This window comes from Pseudophryne corroboree, chromosome 4 (genome assembly GCF_028390025.1).
Source record: "Pseudophryne corroboree isolate aPseCor3 chromosome 4, aPseCor3.hap2, whole genome shotgun sequence".
NCBI lineage: Eukaryota > Metazoa > Chordata > Amphibia > Anura > Myobatrachidae > Pseudophryne > Pseudophryne corroboree.
The window spans coordinates 326,168,936-326,192,132 of NC_086447.1; the positions used below are offsets into that span (position 1 = coordinate 326,168,936).

A 23,197-nucleotide genomic window follows, 5' to 3' on the forward strand; every position below is an offset into this window, starting at 1 on the left:
ACCCTTGAAAAGTCTTAAAGTACCCATGGCTCCTGCGGAACCGTCAATACCCCATGGTACTGAAGTGGGCCCCAGCATCCTCTAGGACGTATGAGAAACTCATTTTCGACCTAGGACTTGTCAACCTAGAGGCCATGTCGACCTACTTACTGTTGACCTAAGTGTGGTCGTCCTAGAGACCGGATACCATATTTATTTATATATGCACACACATATATTATATATATATATATATATATATATATATTTATTTTCACACTTAGCACAGTATGTTAAATGGTGATCATTAATAGGCAATCATTCCAATTCCTTAGCTAACTATGGGGCAGATGTATTAACCTGGAGAAGGCATAAGGAAGTGATAAACCAGTGACAAGTGCAACACCATATAAACACCAGCCAATCAGCTCCAATATGTAAATTAACAGTTAGGAGCTGATAGGCTGGTGCATTTATCACCTTGCAGAAATCACTGGTTTTTCACTTCCTTATGCCGTCTCCAGGCTTAATACATCTGCCCCTATATGTTATGGTTACTTACAGTTGGTGATATCTGGTGGAGCATAACTGTCATTCATAAACATAGTGGTTGGTTTCGCTACTTTAAGATAAACAAAATCAGATGTATTTTTTAAAGCTGTCACAGCTTCTTCATGACTAACTTCTTCCAAACACACCGAATTAACCTATGGGCAAAAACATAAAAAGATTTACGTTAAGTAAACATTTTAAAGTTATTTTGAAAAGGTATTTTAATTGTGTGAGAGAATTAGCGGAAAGTGACGAGTCTAAAATATAACCATTTCACCTCAAGCATCGAAATCTGCTGGCAGTGCAAGTCACTGTCCATTTGTTTCTATGAAACATACATTAGGCAAAACCAGTAACTGCATCCCAGTCACCAGCATGCCGGCAGCGGAGTGAGTGCAAAGAGTACCCTTGAGTCCCCTCGCGCTCGCCACAGGTTCTATTCCCACTGTATAGATGTCGTGGACGCCCACGAGTGGGAATAGCCCCTGTTCGCCGGGATTCCGGCTGTCGGCATTGTAAGCTGTCGGGATTCCGGCATCGCTATCCTGACCGCATGGATCCTGAGAGCAAGCAAAGTAACTGCATCCCCATGAGGCTTTCCAGGGAAGATATTCCTTCTAAACAAGCCCAACAAACTTCTTTAGTTCATAAAACAAAGACTAAATTGAGTGTTTCCAAAATATGCTGTGTGACTACAGAGAATTTGAAGTACTGTAATTGTTGGCATAACAGTGCTGCACAGGATAGCTTGCTGTATATTTGTGCCAAAAAGTGCTTTGTACTGATTTTTGAGTCTCCAAATTTACATTAAAAGTTTAGGAAGGGGTGTTTGACCACACCCCTTTACTCATGGCCACACCCCTTTCCTAATTTGTACCGGTTTTTATGTGTAAAATGTTTGAGAGTATGCATCAGCATCTTTGCGGATCATAAAGCAGAGCTATGACATGGACATTTTTGAAAACTGGAATATCACATTTCTCTTCCTTTTTGCTAAACAATTGGCGGACCGATGGCATGCTGAGTATCCCTGAAAAGTTCAGTTCCATTTGACACTGCATAAATGGCGTATACAATAAAAATAAATTACAAAATAACTATTGCAATACAGTGTTGAATATATTTATGTAAATTATGTGGATGTCGGAATATTGTGCTGTGTATCAAACCACAACCAAGTTGAACACAAAAAAATTCAATCAGGTTTCTGAAATATGGAAAGGAAGTTGATGGCTTCAAGAGATGAACATTTTTTGTCATGCAGAACATAATGGATATGGTTCAGTTCTTAAGTACAGTAAATAAAAGCCTATAACTCATATTTAAGTGCACAATGCAATATGACTAAGTACAGTACCATTTTTTTTAGATTACTAATATTATGCAACCTCCTAGACACCCGCTTTATGTGCTATGTGTATAACAGAAGAAGCTTACAAAGTCTGAAGTTCTAATCAAGAAACCTGCCCATCACTGAGGGTTAACCATGTGGAATCCTTTAATCAGAATTAATCTTAATGTACTTGAATATAAATTAGAGTTGGTTTAATGAAAACAAAATTTATTTATAAATGACTAGCATTGTTGAGGTTTAAATATATAAGAGTTAAATATATAACTCTCTCTGCACATGTTATATCTGCATCCCCTGCAGTGCACATGGTTTTGCCCAACTGCTAACCAAATTCCTGCTGCAATCAACTTGGAATTACCCCCTATGTGTGGTAAATTTATATGGTCCAACAAAAAGCCCAGACTTCTGAGAACTTGTCTCTCTAAATAAACGACCATTGGAGGCTTAGGTCTCCCTACTGTATATATGAACGGTACTTTCAGGCTACACAACTGAGCCACATCGTAACTTGGCATACGAATGGGGGATATAGGAAGTGAGTGTCTCTGGAGAGCTACCTAATTAATTATTACTCAGTTTCCTTTCATAGCTCCCCCCACATTTGATACAAGCCTCGGTTCATGATACTCCTTGTGTCCACTCTGTTCTGATGGTATGGGACAGATTGAATAAGAAACTCAAATTAGCACCTTATCCCTCTTCTCTGAACCCTCTATGATGTCATCTCCATTTCCCTATGGGTTGTGTGTCTCCTTACATGCGCCCATGAGTTGCAGCAGGTGTAACTAGGCTTTTACACATTTCTGGAGAGCTAGCTCCACAATCTTTTTCAGCTTTACGTGAGAAAAACAATATACAGGATGCCAGATATTTTGACTATTTGCAGATTACCAGCTTTGTGCAATCCTTAAGTAAATCTTATAAGTTTACACGACCAAACCCATTTGAACAATTGCGTATTTAGGACCCAGGGCGTAGAGGTGTTATTTCCATTTTATACTCTCTTCTGGCCGACTCCTCTGCCTCCAAGGAACCATTTGAATTGGCCTGGGAACAAGACTTGGGTGTGTCTTTGGAGGAGGAGGAGTGGTTGATGATCAGATGCTCGATCGCCAACACATCTACAAATATATGAGAATTTTAAGGAAAATGCCTTTTAAGGTCTACTCAAAGTGGTATATGGTAACAGAAAAATTACATCATATTTTCCCATCGAGTTCATATTTATGCTGGAGACAGTGTGGCTCCAGGGGCTCCTTATTACATGTGTGGTGGGATTGCCCTGTGATTAGTTCTTATTAGAATAGCATTTTCGCCCTCATTGGTAAAATTCTCAAGACTCCTACTCCTATTGGTCCCTTATATGCTTTGCTCTGCAAACCACTGGAAGAGATTTCTGGACCCTCGAGTAGACTTTGCATTTACATCCTTAATGAAGCCAAGCTTATGATAGCAACGCAGTGGAAGCAACCTACAGCTCCATCTTTACAAACTGTTCTCAATAAAATTAGTTTTTTTTGCATCAATGGAGTACGTTACCGCCTTGATCCACGATTCAGTGAGCAAATATTTTTAAATTTGGCACCCTGGTACCTTTACTTACATAGACAACTGCCGGGTACCCTGTAAAAGTAACTTCTAATTTAAATTTAACACCCTTTATTGGCTCGAGACTGGATACTTTACCAGCTCTTTACTCTGCCTTATTCTCTACATAATAGACTATAGTGGTATTGACCCCCCCGCACATACACACCTCCCTCCGCTCGCTTGTATAATCTTCGTATTGTTTATTTTGTTTGTAACGTTTTCCTAAAAAAATTTGAAATTTTAAATTTAAGTGGATTTGACAATGTCTACTTTGATGGTGTTTTGCTTTAACGTTTACTGTTTCTTGGTATACACTATTGTACTCCGTCAATTTGTTCTTGGGTCTTGTATATGCTGTTACTTTTGCTCTCCACAAAGAGTAAAAAAACGAGTTTTATGGTAAGAACTTACCTTTGTTAAAACTTTTTCTGCAAGGTACACTGGGCTCCACAAGGAATGGACAATGGGATGTAGAGTAGGATCTTGATCCGAAGCACCAACAGGCTCAAAAGCTTTGACCTTCTTCCCAAGATGCATAGCGCCGCCTTCTATATCACCCCGCCTCCGTGCACAGGAGCTGTTTTGTTAACCAGCCCAATGCAGTAGCAAGTAAAAGAGACGACAACTGCCAGTTGCCACAAACACCACACTCTCTCGACAGGAGAAGTGTCAGCGGCTAATGCCATACCAACCCAAAGAAGCTAAGTGCGTCAGGGTGGGCGCCTTGTGGAGCCCAGTGTACCTCGCAGAAAGAGTTTTAACAAAGGTAAGTTCTTACCATAAAATTAGTTTTCTGCTGCGGGGTACACTGGGCTCCACAAGGAATGGACAATGGGGATGTCCTAAAGCAGTTCCTTATGGGAGGGGACTCACTGCAGCGGGCACAAGAACCCGGCGTCCAAAGGAAGCATCCTGGGAAGCGGCAGTATCGAAGGCATAGAACCTTATGAACGTGTTCACAGAGGACCACGTAGCCGCCTTGCACAATTGTTCAAGGGTCGCACCAGGTTGGGCCGCCCAAGAAGGTCCAACAGACCGAGTAGAATGGGCCTTAATGTGATCAGGAGCAGAGAGACCAGCCTTCACATAAGCATGTGCAATCACCATTCTAATCCATCTGGCCAGAGTTTGCTTGTGAGCAGGCCAGCCCCGTTTGTGAAACCCAAACACAACAAAAAGAGAATCAGATTTCCTAATAGGAGCACTTCTCTTCACATAGATACTGAGAGCCCGTACCACATCCAAAGACCGCTCTTTGGGAGACAGATCAGGAGAAACAAGTGCCGGAACTACAATCTCCTGATTAAGGTGAAACGAAGAAACCACCTTCGGTAGATAGCCGGGACGAGTCCTAAGAACCGCCCGGTCACAGTGAAATATCAGATATGGGGAACTACAGGACAAGGCACACAAATACGACACTCTTCTAGCTGAAGTAATAGCCAGCAGAAACACCACCTTTAGAGAAAGCCACTTAAGGTCAGCTGAACTAAGAGGTTCAAACGGAGACTCTTGTACCGCCTACAAAACCACCAACAAGTCCCAAGGCGCCACAGGCGGGACATAGGGAGGTTGGATACGCAACATGCCCTTAGTAAAGGTATGCACATCAGGTAAGGTTGCAATTTTTCTCTGAAACCACACCGACAAGGCAGATATTTGAACCTTGAGAGAGGCCAGACGCAGGCCTAAGTCCAGGCCCTGCTGAAGAAAAGCCAACAACTTGGCTATACTAAACTTGGAAGCGTCATAATCGTTAAATGCGCACCAAACAAAGTAAGAATGCCAGACCCTATAGTAAATCCGAACCGAAGCCGGTTTCCGGGCCCGCAACATAGTTTGAATAACCGCCTCAGAAAACCCTTTAGCCCTCAAGACGGAAGCTTCAAGAGCCACGCCGTCAAAAGACAGCCGGGCTAGGTCCTGGTAGACACAGGGGCCCTGAACGAGGAGGTCTGGGCGTTGTGGAAGTAGAATTGGACGCACTGACGATAGGCCTTGCAGGTCTGAGAACCAGTGCTGTCTGGGCCACACTGGAGCTATGGGAAGCAGAATTACTATTTATTGCTTGAACTTCCGAATTACCCTGGGTAGGAGTGACACCGGAGGGAACACGTACGGCAGCTGAAACCTCCACGGTACCGCCAGTGCATCCACGAATTCTGCTTGAGGATCCCTTGTTCTTGCTCCGAAGACCGGAACCTTGTGATTGCGCCGAGACGCCATCAGATCTACGTCTGGAAGGCCCCACCTTTCCACTAGGAGTTGAAACACTTCTGGATGAAGGCCCCACTCGCCGGCATGCACGTCCTGACGACTGAGAGGTTTGGAAGTGCGGGCCTGCTTGTTGTACGCCTGACCTTTTGCTTTACCTGAAGGACGAAAGGGGCAAAAGGAAGTACATTTAGCCTTCGACACAGAAGGAGTAGTACTTGGCAGACAGGCAGTTTTGGCAGTAGCCAAGTCAGCCACAATCTTATTTAAATCCTCCCCAAACAGAATATCTCCCTTAAAAAGGGAGTACCTCCAGGGTTTTTCTTGAGTCCAGATCCACAGACCAGGATCTCAGACACAATATCCGGACCATCACATCTAGATGACGCAGGAGAAGTTCTGGGGAATTTGCCAGGATTAACAAGTCGTCCAAATACGGCAGTATCCTGACCCCTTGACGGCGGAGTACCACTGTCATCACCGCCATGACTTTTGTAAAGACTCGCGGAGCCGTTGTTAAACCAAAATGTAACGCCAGAAACTGGTAATGGTAGTTGCCAATCGCAAATCTCAGGTATTGCTGATGAGACACTGCTATAGGAATATGCAGGTAAGCATCCTGTATATCCAGGGAGACCATGAAGTCCCCAAGTTCCAAGGTCAGAACTATTGAGCGAAGGGTTTCCATCCGGAACCTGGAAACCTTCACAAACCTGTTCAATGCCTCGAGGTTGAGAATGGGCCGGGAGGACCCATTCGGTTTCGGGACTAGAAACAGCGGAGACTAGTACTCCCGGCCCCTCTGCGCAAGAGGCACCTGTACTATGACTCCTGTATCCAGGAGGGTCTGTACCACCGAATGTAGAGTGTTTGCCTTTGTCTTGTCTGGCAAAATCGATGAGGGGGGCGGTTTTTGAAGGCTATGGCGTAACCTCGCGTGACGACTTCCCGTACCCAGGCATCTGAAGTGGTCTTCAACCATTCCTGGGTATACCCTAGTAGCCGGCCCCCCACCCTGGGATCCCCAGAGGGAGGCCCGCCCCGTCATGCGGGAGGCTTATCTGTCTTGGAAGCTGGCTGACGGGCCGCACAGGCTCTTTTGGGCTTAGGCTTACCAGGTTTGGAAGTGCGGGCCTGCTTGTTGTACGCCTGACCTTTTGCTTTACCTGAAGGACGAAAGGGGCAAAAGGAAGTACATTTAGCCTTCGACACAGAAGGAGCAGTACTTGGCAGACAGGCAGTTTTGGCAGTAGCCAAGTCAGCCACAATCTTATTTAAATCCTCCCCAAACAGAATATCTCCCTTAAAAAGGGAGTACCTCCAGGGTTTTTCTTGAGTCCAGATCCACAGACCAGGATCTCAGCCACAATATCCGGCAAGCCAGGACTGACGTAGTAGAGGCCTTGGCTGCCAGGATACCGGCATCAGAAGCTGCCTCTTTAATATAACGAGAAGCTGTGGCAATATAAGACAGGCATTGTCTAGCATGGTCAGAGGAGATTTCAGCATCTAACTCCAAGGCCCATGCTTCAATGGCCTCTGCAGCCCAAGTAGCTGCAATAGTGGGCCTTTGTGCAGCACCCGTGAGGGTGTAAATCGCTTTCAGACAACCCTCCACACGTTTATCCATAGGCTCTTTTAGAGACGTGACGGTGGTGACCGGTAGAGCTGAGGAAACCACCATCCTAGCCACATGTGAGTCCACTGGAGGAGGCGTTTCCCAATTCTTAGACAGCTCCGGCGCGAGGGGATAGCGAGCCAGCATCTTCTTTTGAGGCACAAACTTCTTACCTGGGTTTTCCCAGGGTTCCTGATGTATATCAATTAGGTGGTCAGAGTGAGGTAAAACTTGTTTAATCACCTTCTGACGCTTGAACCTATCTGGTTTCTTAGGAGGAACGAATAGCTCGGGATCATCCGTAATCTGTAAAATTAACTTAATAGCCTCCAAAAGATCAGGAACATCCACATGTGAACCACCCTCCCCCATCAGCCATATCCGAGTCAGAACCTGTGGGGTCAGTGTAAGTGCCGTCTTCATCCGACGAGGTGTCAGTGACAGCAGTGGATTGTGAGTAGACAAGCGCTCGCTTAGAGGACCCCTTGTACGTAGGCGAGCGACGGTCAGACTTTTTAGTAGTCAGGGACTAGTTCAACTTCTTTATTTGAGCAGATAAATCGTCCGCGGGTTAGCTGCAGGGACCACAAACGGTTGCACCGGCATTGGGGGTCCCATAGGGGGTGTTAGTTTATGAACTAGCGTATGCAGAAGCGTGGAAAAAGCGGCCCATGGCGGGTCATTATTTGCCCCGTTGCCACCGTCCCACTGGGGGGGGCAAGGAGCCCCCAGAACCAGAGCCCAAAGCTGCTATATTCTCCTCATAGGTATCTGCTGCGTCAGCAACACCGGCAGTGTGTTCAGCCCCACAACTGTTACCCTCAGAAGCAGACATGATATAACTTGCAGTATCATGTAACACAGTACAATTTGTCAGCAGCACAATACCTCTAGCCCAATCCCCTGCGCAGTGTAGTCAGCACCAGCAGAGATAAAGGAGAGCTATGGTGACTAAATCACAGAGAAAAATACGCAATACACTATATCTTTGTGAAAATCCTATATTAGATAAAACCTGACGCACCAAGCCCCCTCAGGTTATAGAATATAGGGATAGCAGGTTGAGTGAAAGACACGAAATGGACACCACTCCGCTATCAAATGCACACACAAATAGTCACAGTCTGTACAATGCAGAGGTTATTACTAACAATAATACTGCACTGGACTAGCTTACACAGCTATATAACAATAGATATAACAGTACACAGTAAGAACTGGATGTATATCACAGGGTAGTTGTACTAGGGAACCCTAACTAAAGGCACTCTTTCTTAACTAACACTGACTAAAAAAGGCAGGTAGAATACTTAAGTGTCTTGTAAAGTCACAGCACTGACAACCAGGAGGCTTTACATAGGAGGATTTGCCCAAGCATTCCCAGGAACAGTGAGCTGAGGGATAATAGTGCCGCAGACAGTGCCAGGGAGTGAGGGAGAGACAGATATGCAGCTCCAGGGCGGGAACATTTTCAGAAAATGGCGCCCTGGGGCTGGGGGAGGGGCTTCAGGTCCAAGCTCTATCCCCCTGCTGGCAAAACCACCGGGTACTGCGGGCTCTAATAAAACGGTTTATAGAAAAATCTGACCTGTCCCATGCCCTGGTGATCTAGTGGGATCGCCTGTACTGCCACAGTGTCCACCGCCAGCGCGCGCGGCCCGCCTCCCACAGACCGCGCCGGATCGCGATAAAGACAGGGTCCCGCAAGCGGGACACACTTACCACCTCCCGAATCGCGGCCACGTGATCCCGGAGAGCCCCCGTCGTGTGTGCCTAACAAGAAGAAAACCGGAGCCTCCTGCTGTAGTTACCCGGCAACCAGGGCTCGGGAGTGTACAGCGCCACTGGGGGAGAGATGGAGCTGCAGCAGGCAAGGTCTACTGACATCCAGCACAATCTGTGCCTCTGCTGCAGCCCTTGTAGTCTTTTTTCCTTAGAAAAAGCTTTTTCTGGAGCTGCTGTGAGCAGCTCTTCCTGTTACATGCTTGCACTGCCAGCACCAACTACAAACTGAGCTGCTGTGCACGGAGGCGGGGTGATATAGGAGGCGGCGCTATGCATCTTGGGAAGAAGGTCAAAGCTTTTGAGCCTGTTGGTGCTTCGGATCAAGATCCTACTCTACACCCCATTGTCCATTCCTTGTGGAGCCCAGTGTACCCCGCAGCAGAAAAGGAAAAAAAAAAAAAAAAAAAGAGAAGACTATTTAATCCGAAGAACTACCCTGTCAGAGTGAAAAATGCCAAGGGGAAGTTCACACGATGAGGCTGCCAATTCTGTGACAGGTAAAGCAGACACAATGGGCAGTAGAAAAATTAACTTCCATGTAAGACCGCACAATTCTATAATCTCAAGAGGCTCGAAGTGAAGCTTCTGAAGAGCATACAATACCAGAATCAGATCTCAAGGAGGTATAGCAGGTATAAATGCAGCTGAATAAACTTTTTGTTTCATCAGGAGGCAATGAGAGCTATCTCTGGTCTTCCCCAATGATCCACAATCCATTTTCTGAAATAGATAATGTAACTACTGAGGAAGTCTGCCTCCCAGTTGTCCACTCAGGGAATATGAATGGCCAAAATGGCAGGTACCCATCTTACCACCCAAAGCAGTACATTAGACACTCTGCCAGGGTTACTGACTTTTAAGTGACTATAATCCTGTGCGCACACACTAACCCATAATCAAGACTAAAGTGTCCCCCAGAAGGATCCGTTATTGTTTACATTTTAATTAGTAGTCTGCATTGAACAGAACTATATGTAAAAATATATCCTTCACCAGTACTGATGGGTGCCAGATATGGCATCTCTGCGGGTCTACTAGCAGGGAAGTATAAAACAGCGATCACCTCAAAATAAGAATTTACTTACCGATAATTCTATTTCTCGTAGTCCGTAGTGGATGCTGGGGACTCCGTCAGGACCATGGGGAATAGCGGCTCCGCAGGAGACAGGGCACAAAAGTAAAAGCTTTAGGATCAGGTGGTGTGCACTGGCTCCTCCCCCTATGACCCTCCTCCAAGCCTCAGTTAGGATACTGTGCCCGGACGAGCGTACACAATAAGGAAGGATTTTGAATCCCGGGTAAGACTCATACCAGCCACACCAATCACACTGTACAACCTGTGATCTGAACCCAGTTAACAGCATGATAACAGCGGAGCCTCTGAAAAGATGGCTCACAACAATAATAACCCGATTTTTGTAACAATAACTATGTACAAGTATTGCAGACAATCCGCACTTGGGATGGGCGCCCAGCATCCACTACGGACTACGAGAAATAGAATTATCGGTAAGTAAATTCTTATTTTCTCTGACGTCCTAAGTGGATGCTGGGGACTCCGTCAGGACCATGGGGATTATACCAAAGCTCCCAAACGGGCGGGAGAGTGCGGATGACTCTGCAGCACCGAATGAGAGAACTCCAGGTCCTCCTCAGCCAGGTTGTGCCCCTGACCAAGTAGCAGCTCGGCAAAGTTGTAAAGCCGAGACCCCTCGGGCAGCCGCCCAAGATGAGCCCACCTTCCTTGTGGAATGGCCATTTATATATTTTGGCTGTGGCAGGCCTGCCACAGAATGTGCAAGCTGAATTGTACTACACATCCAACTAGCAATCGTCTGCTTAGAAGCAAGAGCACCCAGATTTTTTTGGGTGCCTACAGGATAACAGCAAGTCAGTTTTCCTGACTCCAGCCGTCCTGGAAACCTATATTTTCAGGGCCCTGACAACATCTAGCAACTTGGAGTCCTCCAAGTCCCTAGTAGCCGCAGGTACCACAATAAGCTGGTGCAGGTGAAACGCTGACACCACCTTAGGGAGAAACTGGGGACGAGTCCGCAGCTCTGCCCTGTCCGAATGGACAATCAGATATGGGCTTTGTGAGACAAAGCCGCCAATTCTGACACTCGCCTGGCCGAGGCCAGGGCCAACAGCATGGTCACTTTTCATGTGAGATATTTCAAATCCACAGATTTGAGCGGTTTAAACCACTGTGGATTTGAGGAATCCCAGAACTACGTTGAGATCCCACAGTGCCACTGGAGGCACAAAAGGGGGTTGTATATGCAGTACTCCCTTGACAAACTTCTGAACTTCAGGAACTGAAGCCAATTCTTTCTGGAAGAAAATTGACAGGGCCGAAATTTGAACCTTAATGGACCCCAATTTGAGGCCCATAGACACTCCTGTTTGCAGGAAATGCAGGAATCGACCGAGTTGAAATTTCTTCGTGGGGCCTTCCTGGCCTTACACCACGCAACATATTTTCGCCACATGTGGTGATAATGTTGTGCGGTCACCTCCTTCCTGGCTTTGACCAGGGTAGGAATGACCTCTTCCGGAATGCCTTTTTCCCTTAGGATCCGGCGTTCCACCGCCATGCCGTCAAACGCAGCCGCGGTAAGTCTTGGAACAGACATGGTACTTGCTAAAGCAAGTCCCTTCTTAGCGGCAGAGGCCATAAGTCCTCTGTGAGCATTTCTTGAAGTTCCGGGTACCAAGTCCTTCTTGGCCAATCCGGAGCCACGAGTATAGTTCTTACTCCTCTCCGTCTTATAATTCTCAGTACCTTGGGCATGAGAAGCAGAGGAGGGAACACATACACCGACTGGTACACCCACGGTGTTACCAGAACGTCCACAGCTATTGCCTGAGGGTCTCTTGACCTGGCGCAATACCTGTCCAGTTTTTTGTTCAGACGGGACGCCATCTTTACGTGGGCGACTGCCGTGATGTTGTCCCACTGGATCAATACCGGCTGACCTTGAAGCAGAGGTCTTGCTAAGCTTAGAGCATTGTAAATTGCCCTTAGCTCCAGTATATTTATGTGGGGAGAAGTCTCCAGACTTGATCACACTCCCTGGAAATTTTTTCCCTGTGTGACTGTTCCCCAGCCTCTCAGGCTGGCATCCGTGGTCACCAGGACCCAGTCCTGAATGCCGAATCTGCGGCCCTTTAGTAGATGAGCACTCTGCAGCCACCGCAGAAGAAACACCCTTGTCCTTGGAGACAGGGTTATCCGCTGATGCATCTGAAGATGCGATCCGGACCATTTTTCCAGCAGATCCCACTGAAAAGTTCTTGCGTGAAATCTGCCGAATGGAATCGCTTCGTAAGAAGCCACCATTTTTCCCAGGACCCTTGTGCAATGATGCACTGACACTTTTCCTGGTTTTAGGAAGTTCCTGACTAGCTCGGATATCTCCCTGGCTTTCTTCTCCGGGAGAAACACCCTTTTCTGGACTGTGTCCAGAATCATCCCTAGGAACAGCAGACGTGTCGTCGGAAACAGCTGCGATCTTGGAATATTTAGAATCCACCCGTGCTGTCGTAGAACTACTTGAGATAGTGCTACTCCGACCTCCAACTGTTCTCTGGACCTTGCCCTTATCAGGAGATCGTCCATTTTCTTTGAAGAAGAATCATCATTTCGGCCATTACCTTGGTAAAGACCCGGGGTGCCGTGGACAATCCAAACGGCAGCGTCTGAAACTGATAGTGACAGTTCTGTACCACGAACCTGAGGTAGCCTTGGTGAGAAGGGCAAATTTGGACATGGAGGTTCGGAGGGAGACGTTGGTAAAGCAGACTTCAGGAACCTGCGAGGGGGAGACGTCTCGAATTTCCAATCTGTACCCCTGGGATACTACATGTAGGATCCAGGGGTCCACTTTCGAGTGAGCCCACTGCGTGGCAGAAGCGGTGAAGGGCTTCTGTTCCTGGGAATGGGCTGCCTGCTGCAGTCTTCTTCCCTTTCCTCTATCCCTGGGCAGATATGACTGGCCTTTTGCCCGCTTGCCCTTATGGGGACGAAAGGACTGAGGCTGAAAAGACGGTGTCTTTTTCTGCTGAGATGCGACTTGGGGTAAAAAAGGTGGATTTTCCAGCTGTTGCCGTGGCCACCAGGTCCGATGGACCGACCCCAAATAACTCCTCCCCTTTATACGGCAATATTTCCATGTGCCGTTTGGAATCTGCATCACCTGACCACTGTCGTGTCCATAACCTCTTCTGGCAGATATGGACATCGCACTTACTCTTGATGCCAGAGTGCAAATATCCCTCTGTGCATCTCGCATATATAGAAATGCATCCTTTAAATGCTCTATAGTCAATAAAATACTGTCCCTGTCAAGGGTATCAATATTTTCAGTCAGGGAATCCGACCAAGCCACCCCAGCGCTGCACATCCAGGCTGAGGCGATCGCTGGTCGCAGTATAACACCAGTATGTGTGTATATACTTTTTTGGATATTTTCCAGCCTCCTATCAGCTGGCTCCTTGAGGGCGGCCGTATCTGGAGACGGTAACGCCACTTGTTTTGATAAGCGTGTGAGCGCCTTATCCACCCTAAGGGGTGTTTCCCAACGCGCCCTAACTTCTGGCGGGAAAGGGTATACCGCCAATAATTTTCTATCGGGGGAAACCCACGCATCATCACACACTTCATTTAATTTATCTGATTCAGGAAAAACTACAGGTAGTTTTTTTCACACCCCACATAATACCCTTTTTTGTGGTACTTGTAGTATCAGAAATATGTAACACCTCCTTCATTGCCCTTAACATGTAACGTGTGGCCCTAAAGGAAAATACGTTTGTTTCTTCACCGTCGACACTGGAGTCAGTGTCCGTGTCTGTGTCGACCGACTGAGGTAAATGGGCGTTTTAAAGCCCCTGACGGTGTTTGAGACGCCTGGACAGGTACTAATTTGTTTGCCGGCCGTCTCATGTCGTCAACCGACCTTGCAGCGTGTTGACATTATCACGTAATTCCCTAAATAAGCCATCCATTCCGGTGTCGACTCCCTAGAGAGTGACATCACCATTACAGGCAATTGCTCCGCCTCCTCACCAACATCGTCCTCATACATGTCGACACACACGTACCGACACACAGCACACACACAGGGAATGCTCTGATAGAGGACAGGGCCCCACAAGCCCTTTGGGGAGACAGAGGGAGTTTGCCAGCACACACCAAAACGCTATAATTATACAGGGACAACCTTTATATAAGTGTTTTCCCTTATAGCATCTTAATATATAATCATATCGCCAAATAAGTGCCCCCCCTCTCTGTTTTAACCCTGTTTCTGTAGTGCAGTGCAGGGGAGAGCCTGGGAGCCTTCCCACCAGCAGTTCTGTGAGGGAAAATGGCGCTGTGTGCTGAGGAGAATAGGCCCCGCCCCCTTTTCGGTGGGCTTCTTCTCCCGTTTTTCTGACAATCTGGCAGGGGTTAAATACATCCATATAGCCCCAGAGGCTATATGTGATGTATTTTTAGCCAGTATAGGTATGTACATTGCTGCCCAGGGCGCCCCCCCCAGCGCCCTGCACCCTCAGTGACCGTTGGTGTGAAGTGTGCTGAGAGCAATGGCGCACAGCTGCAGTGCTGTGCGCTACCTCATGAAGACTGAGAAGTCTTCAGCCGCCGATTTCTGGACCTCTTCTCTCTTCAGCATCTGCAAGGGGGTCGGCGGCGCGGCTCCGGTGACCCATTTAGGCTGTACCTGTGATCGTCCCTCTGGAGCTAGTGTCCAGTAGCCTAAGAAGCCAATCCATCCTGCACGCAGGTGAGTTCACTTCTTCTCCCCTAAGTCCCTCGTTGCAGTGAGCCTGTTGCCAGCAGGACTCACTGAAAATAAAAAACCTAATAAAACTTTTACTCTAAGCAGCTCTTTAGGAGAGCCACCTAGATTGCACCCTTCTCGGCCGGGCACAAAAACCTAACTGAGGCTTGGAGGAGGGTCATAGGGGGAGGAGCCAGTGCACACCACCTGATCCTAAAGCTTTTACTTTTGTGCCCTGTCTACTGCGGAGCCGCTATTCCCCATGGTCCTGACGGAGTCCCCAGCATCCACTTAGGACGTCAGAGAAAACATGGTTTTTGGGTTGGGTATGTGTCACCACCACTGGGGATCCCGGCCACAAACTACATCCCATTTTTTTTTTTTACCCACCAAAATCCCCAATTTGTGTACCGCTTCACTACCGTGCTTCAGTTAAGGTACCTCGCTGCGCTCTGCACAGGTTACCATTCCCAATCGCAGTCCACATGGATGGTAAAAGATGAAAAATGTGAAAAAAGTGTGTGTGTGTGGGGGATATGGACGGACTTGCATCGACCTTTTGAACCTGTCAACCTTTTCTACTGTCCACCTTTTTCCTGATGACCTTCAACCAGATACCGGAAAAATAAGGTGTAAACTCACGATTCCTTTCCGAAGATGTTCCCCCCAAAAAAGGTTATGCATGCTAATACAGATAGGAATAGGCATGGTAAGACTAAATTAGGCCAATTTACTAAACGCCAATGGGTGTGAGACATTAAAGGGGTAGTCAACATGCGGCCCTCCAGCTGCTGTGGAACTATAAATCCCAGCATGACCAGCCAGTTTTAGCTTGCCCTAATAGCAAAACTGTGGCACAGCATTCTGGGATACAGTATGTAGTTCCACAGCAGCTGGGGGCTGCCATATGTTAGATGAAAAAAGCCAAGGCGGCATCTCTTATTTTAAAGATGGTAAAACATGCAATACTTACCGCTAGAAGTTTGTCCCCGATTTGAAGCTTGCCATCTTTGTGTGCTGCACCACCCTCTATGATTTTAGTAACATAAATACTGTTGTCACCAGGGATGTGCTGATTCCCTACACCACCAGCTATGCTAAAGCCAAGACCTGTATTGAAAGAAAACATTTAGTAACAAAAAAAAAAAAAAAATTCACCAACACTGAACTGTAGAGGTATTTTCAGAAAAACAAAACCCTTCATAGAATTAATGAATAACAAACCAGGCTTTGACAAATGCCTATAAGCCAATGTGCCTAAAAAATGTCCTCTACAGCAGCAGCTGCGAGTATAATGGGTATGTGTGTGTGTGAGTGTTAGTGTGTGCATGACCCCCCACCCCGTGTAGTGTCATTTCCCAGGGGCAGCAGCGGGGGGAACTACATCTCCCAACAGCCTTTGAGCCTCCCAGCAGCCCTTTACACAGTGGGAAGAATGAGGGGAGACCACCAGACGGGTATTTTTTTTATTTATTTTCATGCTCAGCAGGATTTTCAGAGCTGAAAACCCTACAACCATTTTTTGGGTATACTGCAGGTATCATAAACGAGCATACCCATGGTATTAAAAAACTGTGTGCAAGGTCCGCAAGTTTTTTTTTTACCTTGCTAAACCCCACTCAAAATTGAACTCCCCCCCCCCCCCATCCTCCCATAACAGCATTGTGGCTACAAAATTTGACTGCTAAATTAAGCATCAATTTGTGACAGACACACCTTGCCGCTCGGCCTGGGTGCTTAGCCCTATACCTGCAGATATATGCAACCAAGATGTGTATCTGTATTATCTGATATGATGTAGTGTTATTTTTCACTCAGTGTGCATTAGGTATAGCAAAATGTTTTTTCTTACACAGAATTACCCCTCCCTTTTAGCATCTGAGTGACATCACAATCTGATTGAGCAGCTTGCCAATAAATATGTACCTGACACTTATACTGTATGTTTATATTTTGGCAGATTCAAATACCTGCTGTGTTTACGGTGGGTATGGTATGGTATGTTAGATAGAATAGACTTAGGTCGACAGTGTCTAGGTCAACCACTATTGGTCGACATGGTTACTAGGTCGACATGAGGCTTTTTAAAAAAAACTTTTTTGTGTCGTTTTCTTTGTAGAGTGACGGGGAACTCCAATTAGTGCACCGTATCCCCTCGCATGGCGAGCGAAGGTTACCGTTCCCAACTGTAGTCCACGTGGATCGTAAAGTATGAATAAGTAAAAAAAATGAAAAATAAGAATTTACTCACCGGTAATTCTATTTCTCGTAGTCCGTAGTGGATGCTGGGAACTCCGTAAGGACCATGGGGAATAGACGGGCTCCGAAGGAGACTGGGCACTCTGAAGAAAAGATTAGGTACTATCTGGTGTGCACTGGCTCCTCCCTCTATGCCCCTCCTCCAGACCTCAGTTAGGATAACTGTGCCCGGAAGAGCTGACATTACAAGGAAAGGAAATTTGAATCCAGGGTAAGACTCATACCAGCCACACCAATCACACCGTACAACTTGTGATAACCTTACCCAGTTAACAGTATGAACAACAACTGAGCCTCACTGAACGGATGGCTCATAACAATAACCCTTATTTAAGCAATAACTATATACACGTATTGCAGAAAGGCCGCACTTGGGACAGGCGCCCAGCATCCACTACGGACTACGAGAAATAGAATTACCGGTGAGTAAATTTTTATTTTCTCTGACATCCTAGTGGATGCTGGGAACTCCGTAAGGACCATGGGGATTATACCAAAGCTCCCAAACGGGCGGGAGAGTGCGGATGACTCTGCAGCACTGAATGAGCGAACACAAGGTCCTCCTCAGCCAGGGTATCAAACTTGTAGAACTTTGCAAATGTGTTTGAACCCGACCAAGTAGCCGCTCGGCAAAGCTGTAAAGCCGAGACCCCTCGGGCAGCCGCCCAAGAAGAGCCCACCTTCCTTGTGGAATGGGCTTTTACTGATTTCGGATGCGGCAATCCAGCCGCAGAATGAGCCAGCTGAATCGTGCTACAGATCCAGCGAGCAATAGTTTGCTTTGAAGCAGGAGCACCCAGCTTGTTGGGTGCATGCAGGATAAAAAGCGAGTCAGTCTTCCTGACTCCAGCCGTTCTGGAAACATATTTTCAAAGCCCTGACTACGTCCAGTAACTTGGAGTCCTCCAAGTCCAGAGTAGCCGCAGGCACCACAATAGGTTGGTTCAAATGAAAGGATGATACCACCTTTGGGAGAAATTGGGGACGTGTCCTCAATTCTGCCCTGTCTATATGGAAGATCAGATATGGGCTTTTACATGACAAAGCCGCCAATTCCGACACACGCCTAGCCGAAGCTAAGGCCAACAGCATGACCACTTTCCACGTGAGATACTTTAGTTCCACGGTCCTAAGTGGCTCAAACCAGTGGGATTTCAGGAAATCCAACACAACGTTAAGATCCCAGGGTGCCACTGGTGGCACAAAAGGGGGCTGAATATGCAGCACTCCCTTAACAAACGTCTGAACCTCAGGCAGTGAAGCCAGTTCTTTTTGAAAGAAAATGGAGAGGGCCTAAATCTGGACCTTTATGGACCCCAATTTTAGGCCCATAATCACCCCTGACTGTAGGAAGTGCAGGAAACGACCCAGCTAGAATTCCTCTGTAGGGGCCTTCCTGGCCTCACACCAAGCAACATATTTCCGCCATATGCGGTGATAATGCTTTGCTGTCACGTCTTTCCTAGCCTTTATCAGCGTAGGAATAACTTCATCCGGAATGAAGTCTGCTTCCCAGTTGTCCACTCCCGGAATGAACACTGCTGACAGTGCTTGCACGTGATTCTCCGCCCACCGAAGAATCTTTGTGGCTTCCGCCATTGCCATCCTGCTTCTTGTGCCGCCCTGGCGGTTTACATGGGCGACCGCCGTGATGTTTTCTGACTGAATCAGCACTGGCCGGTTTCGAAGCAGGGGCTCTGCTTGACTCAGGGCGTTGTAAATGGCCCTTAGTTCCAGTATATTTATGTGTAGCGAAGTCTCCAGACTTGACCACAGCCCTTGGAAGTTTCTTCCCTGAGTGACTACCCCCCATCCTCGGAGGCTTGCATCCGTGGTCACCAGGACCCAGTCCTGTATGCCGAACCTGCGGCCCTCGAGAAGGTGAGCACTCTGCAGCCACCACAGAAGAGACACCCTGGCCTTTGGGGACAGGGTGATCAGCCGATGCATCTGAAGATGCGATCCGGACCACTTGTCCAACAGATCCCACTGAAAGATCCTCGCATGGAACCTGCCGAAGGGAATGGCTTCGTATGAAGCCACCATCTTTCCCAGGACTCGCGTGCAGTGATGCACCGATACCTGTTTTGGTTTCAGGAGGTTCCTGACCAGAGATGCTAATTCCTGGGCCTTCTCCACCGGGAGAAACACCTTCTTCTGTTCTGTGTCCAGAATCATGCCCAGGAAAAGTAGACGCGTCGTAGGAATCAGCTGCGACTTTGGAACATTCAGAATCCAGCCGTGCTGTTGCAACACTTCCTGAGAGAGTGCTACGCTGATCAACAACTGCTCCCTGGACCTCGCCTTTATGAGGAGATCGTCCAAGTACGGGATAATTATAACTCCCTTCTGCCGAAGGAGTATCATCATTTCGGCCATTACCTTGGTAAATATTCTCGGTGCCGTGGACAGGCCAAACGGCAACGTCTGGAACTGGTAATTACAGTCCTGTACCACAAACCTGAGGTACTCCTGGTGAGGTGGGTAAATGGGGACATGCAAGTAAGCATCTTTGATGTCCAGCGACACCATAAAATCCCCCTCTTCCAGGCTTGCAATAACCGCTCTGAGCGATTCCATTTTGAACTTGAACTTCTTTATATAAGTGTTCAAGGATTTTAAATTCAGAATGGGTCTCACAGAACCGTCCGGTTTCGGTACCACAAACATTGTGGAATAGTAACCCCTTCCCTGTTGAAGGAGGGGGACCCTGATAATCACTTGCTGGAGGTACAGCTTGTGAATTGCCGCCAGTACTACCTCCCTTTCCATGGGGGAAGCTGGCAAGGCTGATATGAGGTAACGGCAGGGGGGAGTCGCTTCGAATTCCAGCTTGTATCCCTGAGATACAATTTGTATAGCCCAGAGATCCACCTGTGAGCGAACCCACTGGTTGCTGAATATTCGGAGACGCGCCCCCACCACACCTGGCTCTGCCTGTGGAGCCCCAACATCATGCGGTGGACTTAGTGGAAGCAGGGGAGGACTTTTGTTCCTGGGAACTGGCTGCATGGTGCAGCTTCTTACCTCTACCCCTGCCTCTGGCAAGAAAGGATGCGCCCCTGACTCTCTTGCCTTTCTGGGAACGAAAGGACTGCATTTGATAATACGGTGCTTTCTTAGGCTGTGAGGAAACCTGAGGCAAGAAAGTCGACTTTCCAGCTGTCGCTGTAGACACGAGGTCCGACAGACCGTCCCCAAACAATTCCTCACCTTTATAAGGCAAAACCTCCATGTGTTTTTTAGAATCAGCATCTCCTGTCCATTGCCGAGTCCATAAGACCCTCCTGGCAGAAATGGACATAGCATTAATTCTAGAGCCCAGCAGGCAAATATCCCTCTGAGCATCCCGCATATATAAGACGACGTCTTTGATATGGCCCAGGGTTAGCAAAACAGTATTTCTGTTGAGGGAATCTATGTCGTCTAACAGAGTATCTGTCCACGCTGCTACAGCACTACACATCCAGGCTGAAGCAATAGCAGGTCTCAGTAGAGTACCAGAGTGTGTATACACTGACTTCAGGATAGCTTCCTGCTTTCTATCCGCAGGCTCCTTTAGGGCGGCCGTATCCTGAGACGGCAGGGCCACCTTTTTAGATAAGCATGTCAGCGCCTTGTCCACCCTAGGGGATGTTTCCCAACGTAACCTGTCCGTTGGCGGGAAAGGGTACGCCATCAGTAACCTCTTAGAAATCACTAATTTCTTATCAGGGGAACTCCACGCTTCTTCACACAATTCATTTAATTCATCAGATGGGGGAAAAGTCACTGGCTGCTTTTTCTCCCCAAACATATAAACCCTCTTGGTATTAACAGGGTTAATCTCAGAAATGTGTAATACATCTTTCATTGCAACAATCATGTATCGGATGGCCTTGGTCATTTTAGACTGTAAATGTGCCTCATCATCGTCGACACTGGAGTCGGACTCCGTGTCGACATCTGTGTCAACCATCTGAGATAGAGGGCGTTTATGAGCCCCTGACGGTTTCTGAGTCGCCTGGGCAGGCGCGGGCTGAGACCCCGGCTGTCCCAAGGCTGCAGCGTCATCAAACCTTTTATGTAAGGAGTTTACATTGTCATTTAAGACCTTCCACATATCCATCCAATCAGGTGTCGGCCCCGACACCACACTTATCTGCCCTTGCTCCACCTCCACGTAACCTTCCTCATCAAACATGTCGACACAGCCATACCGACACACCGCACACACACAGGGAATGCTCAGACTGAGGACAGGACCCCACAAAGTCCTTTGGGGAGACAGAGAGAGAGTATGCCAGCACACACCACAGCGCTATATAACACAGGGATTTTCACTGACAATAAGTGATTTACCCAATAGCTGCTTTATAAGTCTTATTTGCGCCTAAATTTATGTGCCCCCCCTCTCTTTTTAACCCGTCTTGTACCTGGATACTGCAGGGGAGAGCCTGGGGAGCTGCTTCCAGCGGAGCTGTGAAGAAAAAATGGCACTGGTGTGCTGAGGAAAAGGCCCCGCCCCCTCAGTGGCGGGCTTCTGTCCCGCTTTCTGTGTAAAATAATGGCGGGGTTTTTTACATATATACAGTGCCAGACTGTATATATGTATTTTTATGCCAAAAGGTACTACAATTGCAGCCCAGGGCGCCCCCCCCAGCGCCCTGCACCCTACAGTGACCGGAGTGTGTAAGTGTGCTGGGAGCAATGGAGCACAGCTGCGGTGCTGTGCGCTACCTTAATGAAGACAGGAGTCTTCAGCCGCCGATTTCGTCGTCTTCAAGCATCTGTTCTTCTGGCTCTGCGAGGGGGACGGCGGCGCGGCTCCGGGAACGGACGATCGAGGACAGGTGCCTGTGTTCGAACCCTCTGGAGCTAATGGTGTCCAGTAGCCTAAGAAGCACAAGCTAGCTGCAAGCAGGTAGGTTTGCTTCTCTCCCCTTAGTCCCACGTAGCAGTGAGTCTGTTGCCAGCAGAAGCTCACTGAAAATAAAAAACCTAACAAATACTTTCTTTACTAGCAAGCTCAGGAGAGCCCACTAGGAGCACCCAGCTCTGGCCGGGCACAGATTCTAACTGAGGTCTGGAGGAGGGGCATAGAGGGAGGAGCCAGTGCACACCAGATAGTACCTAATCTTTTCTTTAGAGTGCCCAGTCTCCTGCGGAGCCCGTCTATTCCCCATGGTCCTTACGGAGTTCCCAGCATCAACTAGGACGTCAGAGAAAATAATGTGCAAAACTCCTGTCTACCTTTTGTCATGTCGACCTAGAAACCATGTCGACCTACTTACTGTCGACCAATAGTGGTCGACCTCGACACTGTCGACCCAAGTCTTGTCAACCTAGAGACCGGATCCCGTTTACGGCAATGCCAGGTTTAAAACCCAGAAATATTTAATTATTCAGCATTTTTCCTGTGCAGTAAACACATGGGTCATGCGCTATAACCCATAGATTCCACATTAAGTGCAGGAATCTATGGGTTAAGCTGCACATTGGACCTAATTCAGATGTGGTTGGAGTAGCGGCATATGCCACAAAGTACCATTTGCTCGGTACTTTACACATGCATTGGACACGTGCTCTGCATGTGCAGTAAAGGTCTGTGGCTTCAGTTGTACTGCGGCATCAGACAGTCAGTATGTGCAAACGGCTGGCTTGCATATACCCGTGGGTCACACAGCCAGCCGGTGGTGTCAGGGAAGATCAGATACTGCGTAATACATGGTGCCTTCTGCTGCTTTGCCATATCAGAGCTATTGCAGTTGCTTCTATGTAAGCTGCGGCGATAGCAACGCCAACTACATCTGAATCAGGCCCATTGAGTCCCAGAGGGTGCATTTCATACAGATTTTTTCCTTGCAGCGCCTAATGCATTAAGTGCACCTTCTGGGGCTTAACGCGCGGGAATGCAGCATTTTGAATAGGTTCAGAATGACAAATAGTCGAGTCTGCCCCTTAGAGTAGTTTGTCAGTTTAAATAAACTATAGATACTGTTACAGGTTGAGTATCCCATATCCAAATATTCCGAAATACGGAATATTCCGAAATACAGAATTTTTTGAGTGAGACTG

General features: G+C 47.5%; 1 protein-coding gene across 27 annotated transcripts in view; it reads right to left on the reverse strand.

The window, feature by feature from the left end:
• DLG1 (discs large MAGUK scaffold protein 1) overlaps positions 1 to 23,197 on the reverse strand; it is a 1,011,951-nt gene that overhangs the window by 342,658 nt on the left and 646,096 nt on the right. For all 27 annotated transcript variants that reach the window (XM_063916386.1, XM_063916392.1, XM_063916391.1 and 24 more), the window contains 2 exons: positions 15,855 to 15,991; positions 542 to 686 (listed from right to left, as the gene is read on the reverse strand). In XM_063916386.1, coding sequence (XP_063772456.1) covers positions 542 to 686; positions 15,855 to 15,991 — 282 coding nt within the window. The remainder of the gene's footprint in view (positions 1 to 541; positions 687 to 15,854; positions 15,992 to 23,197) is intronic.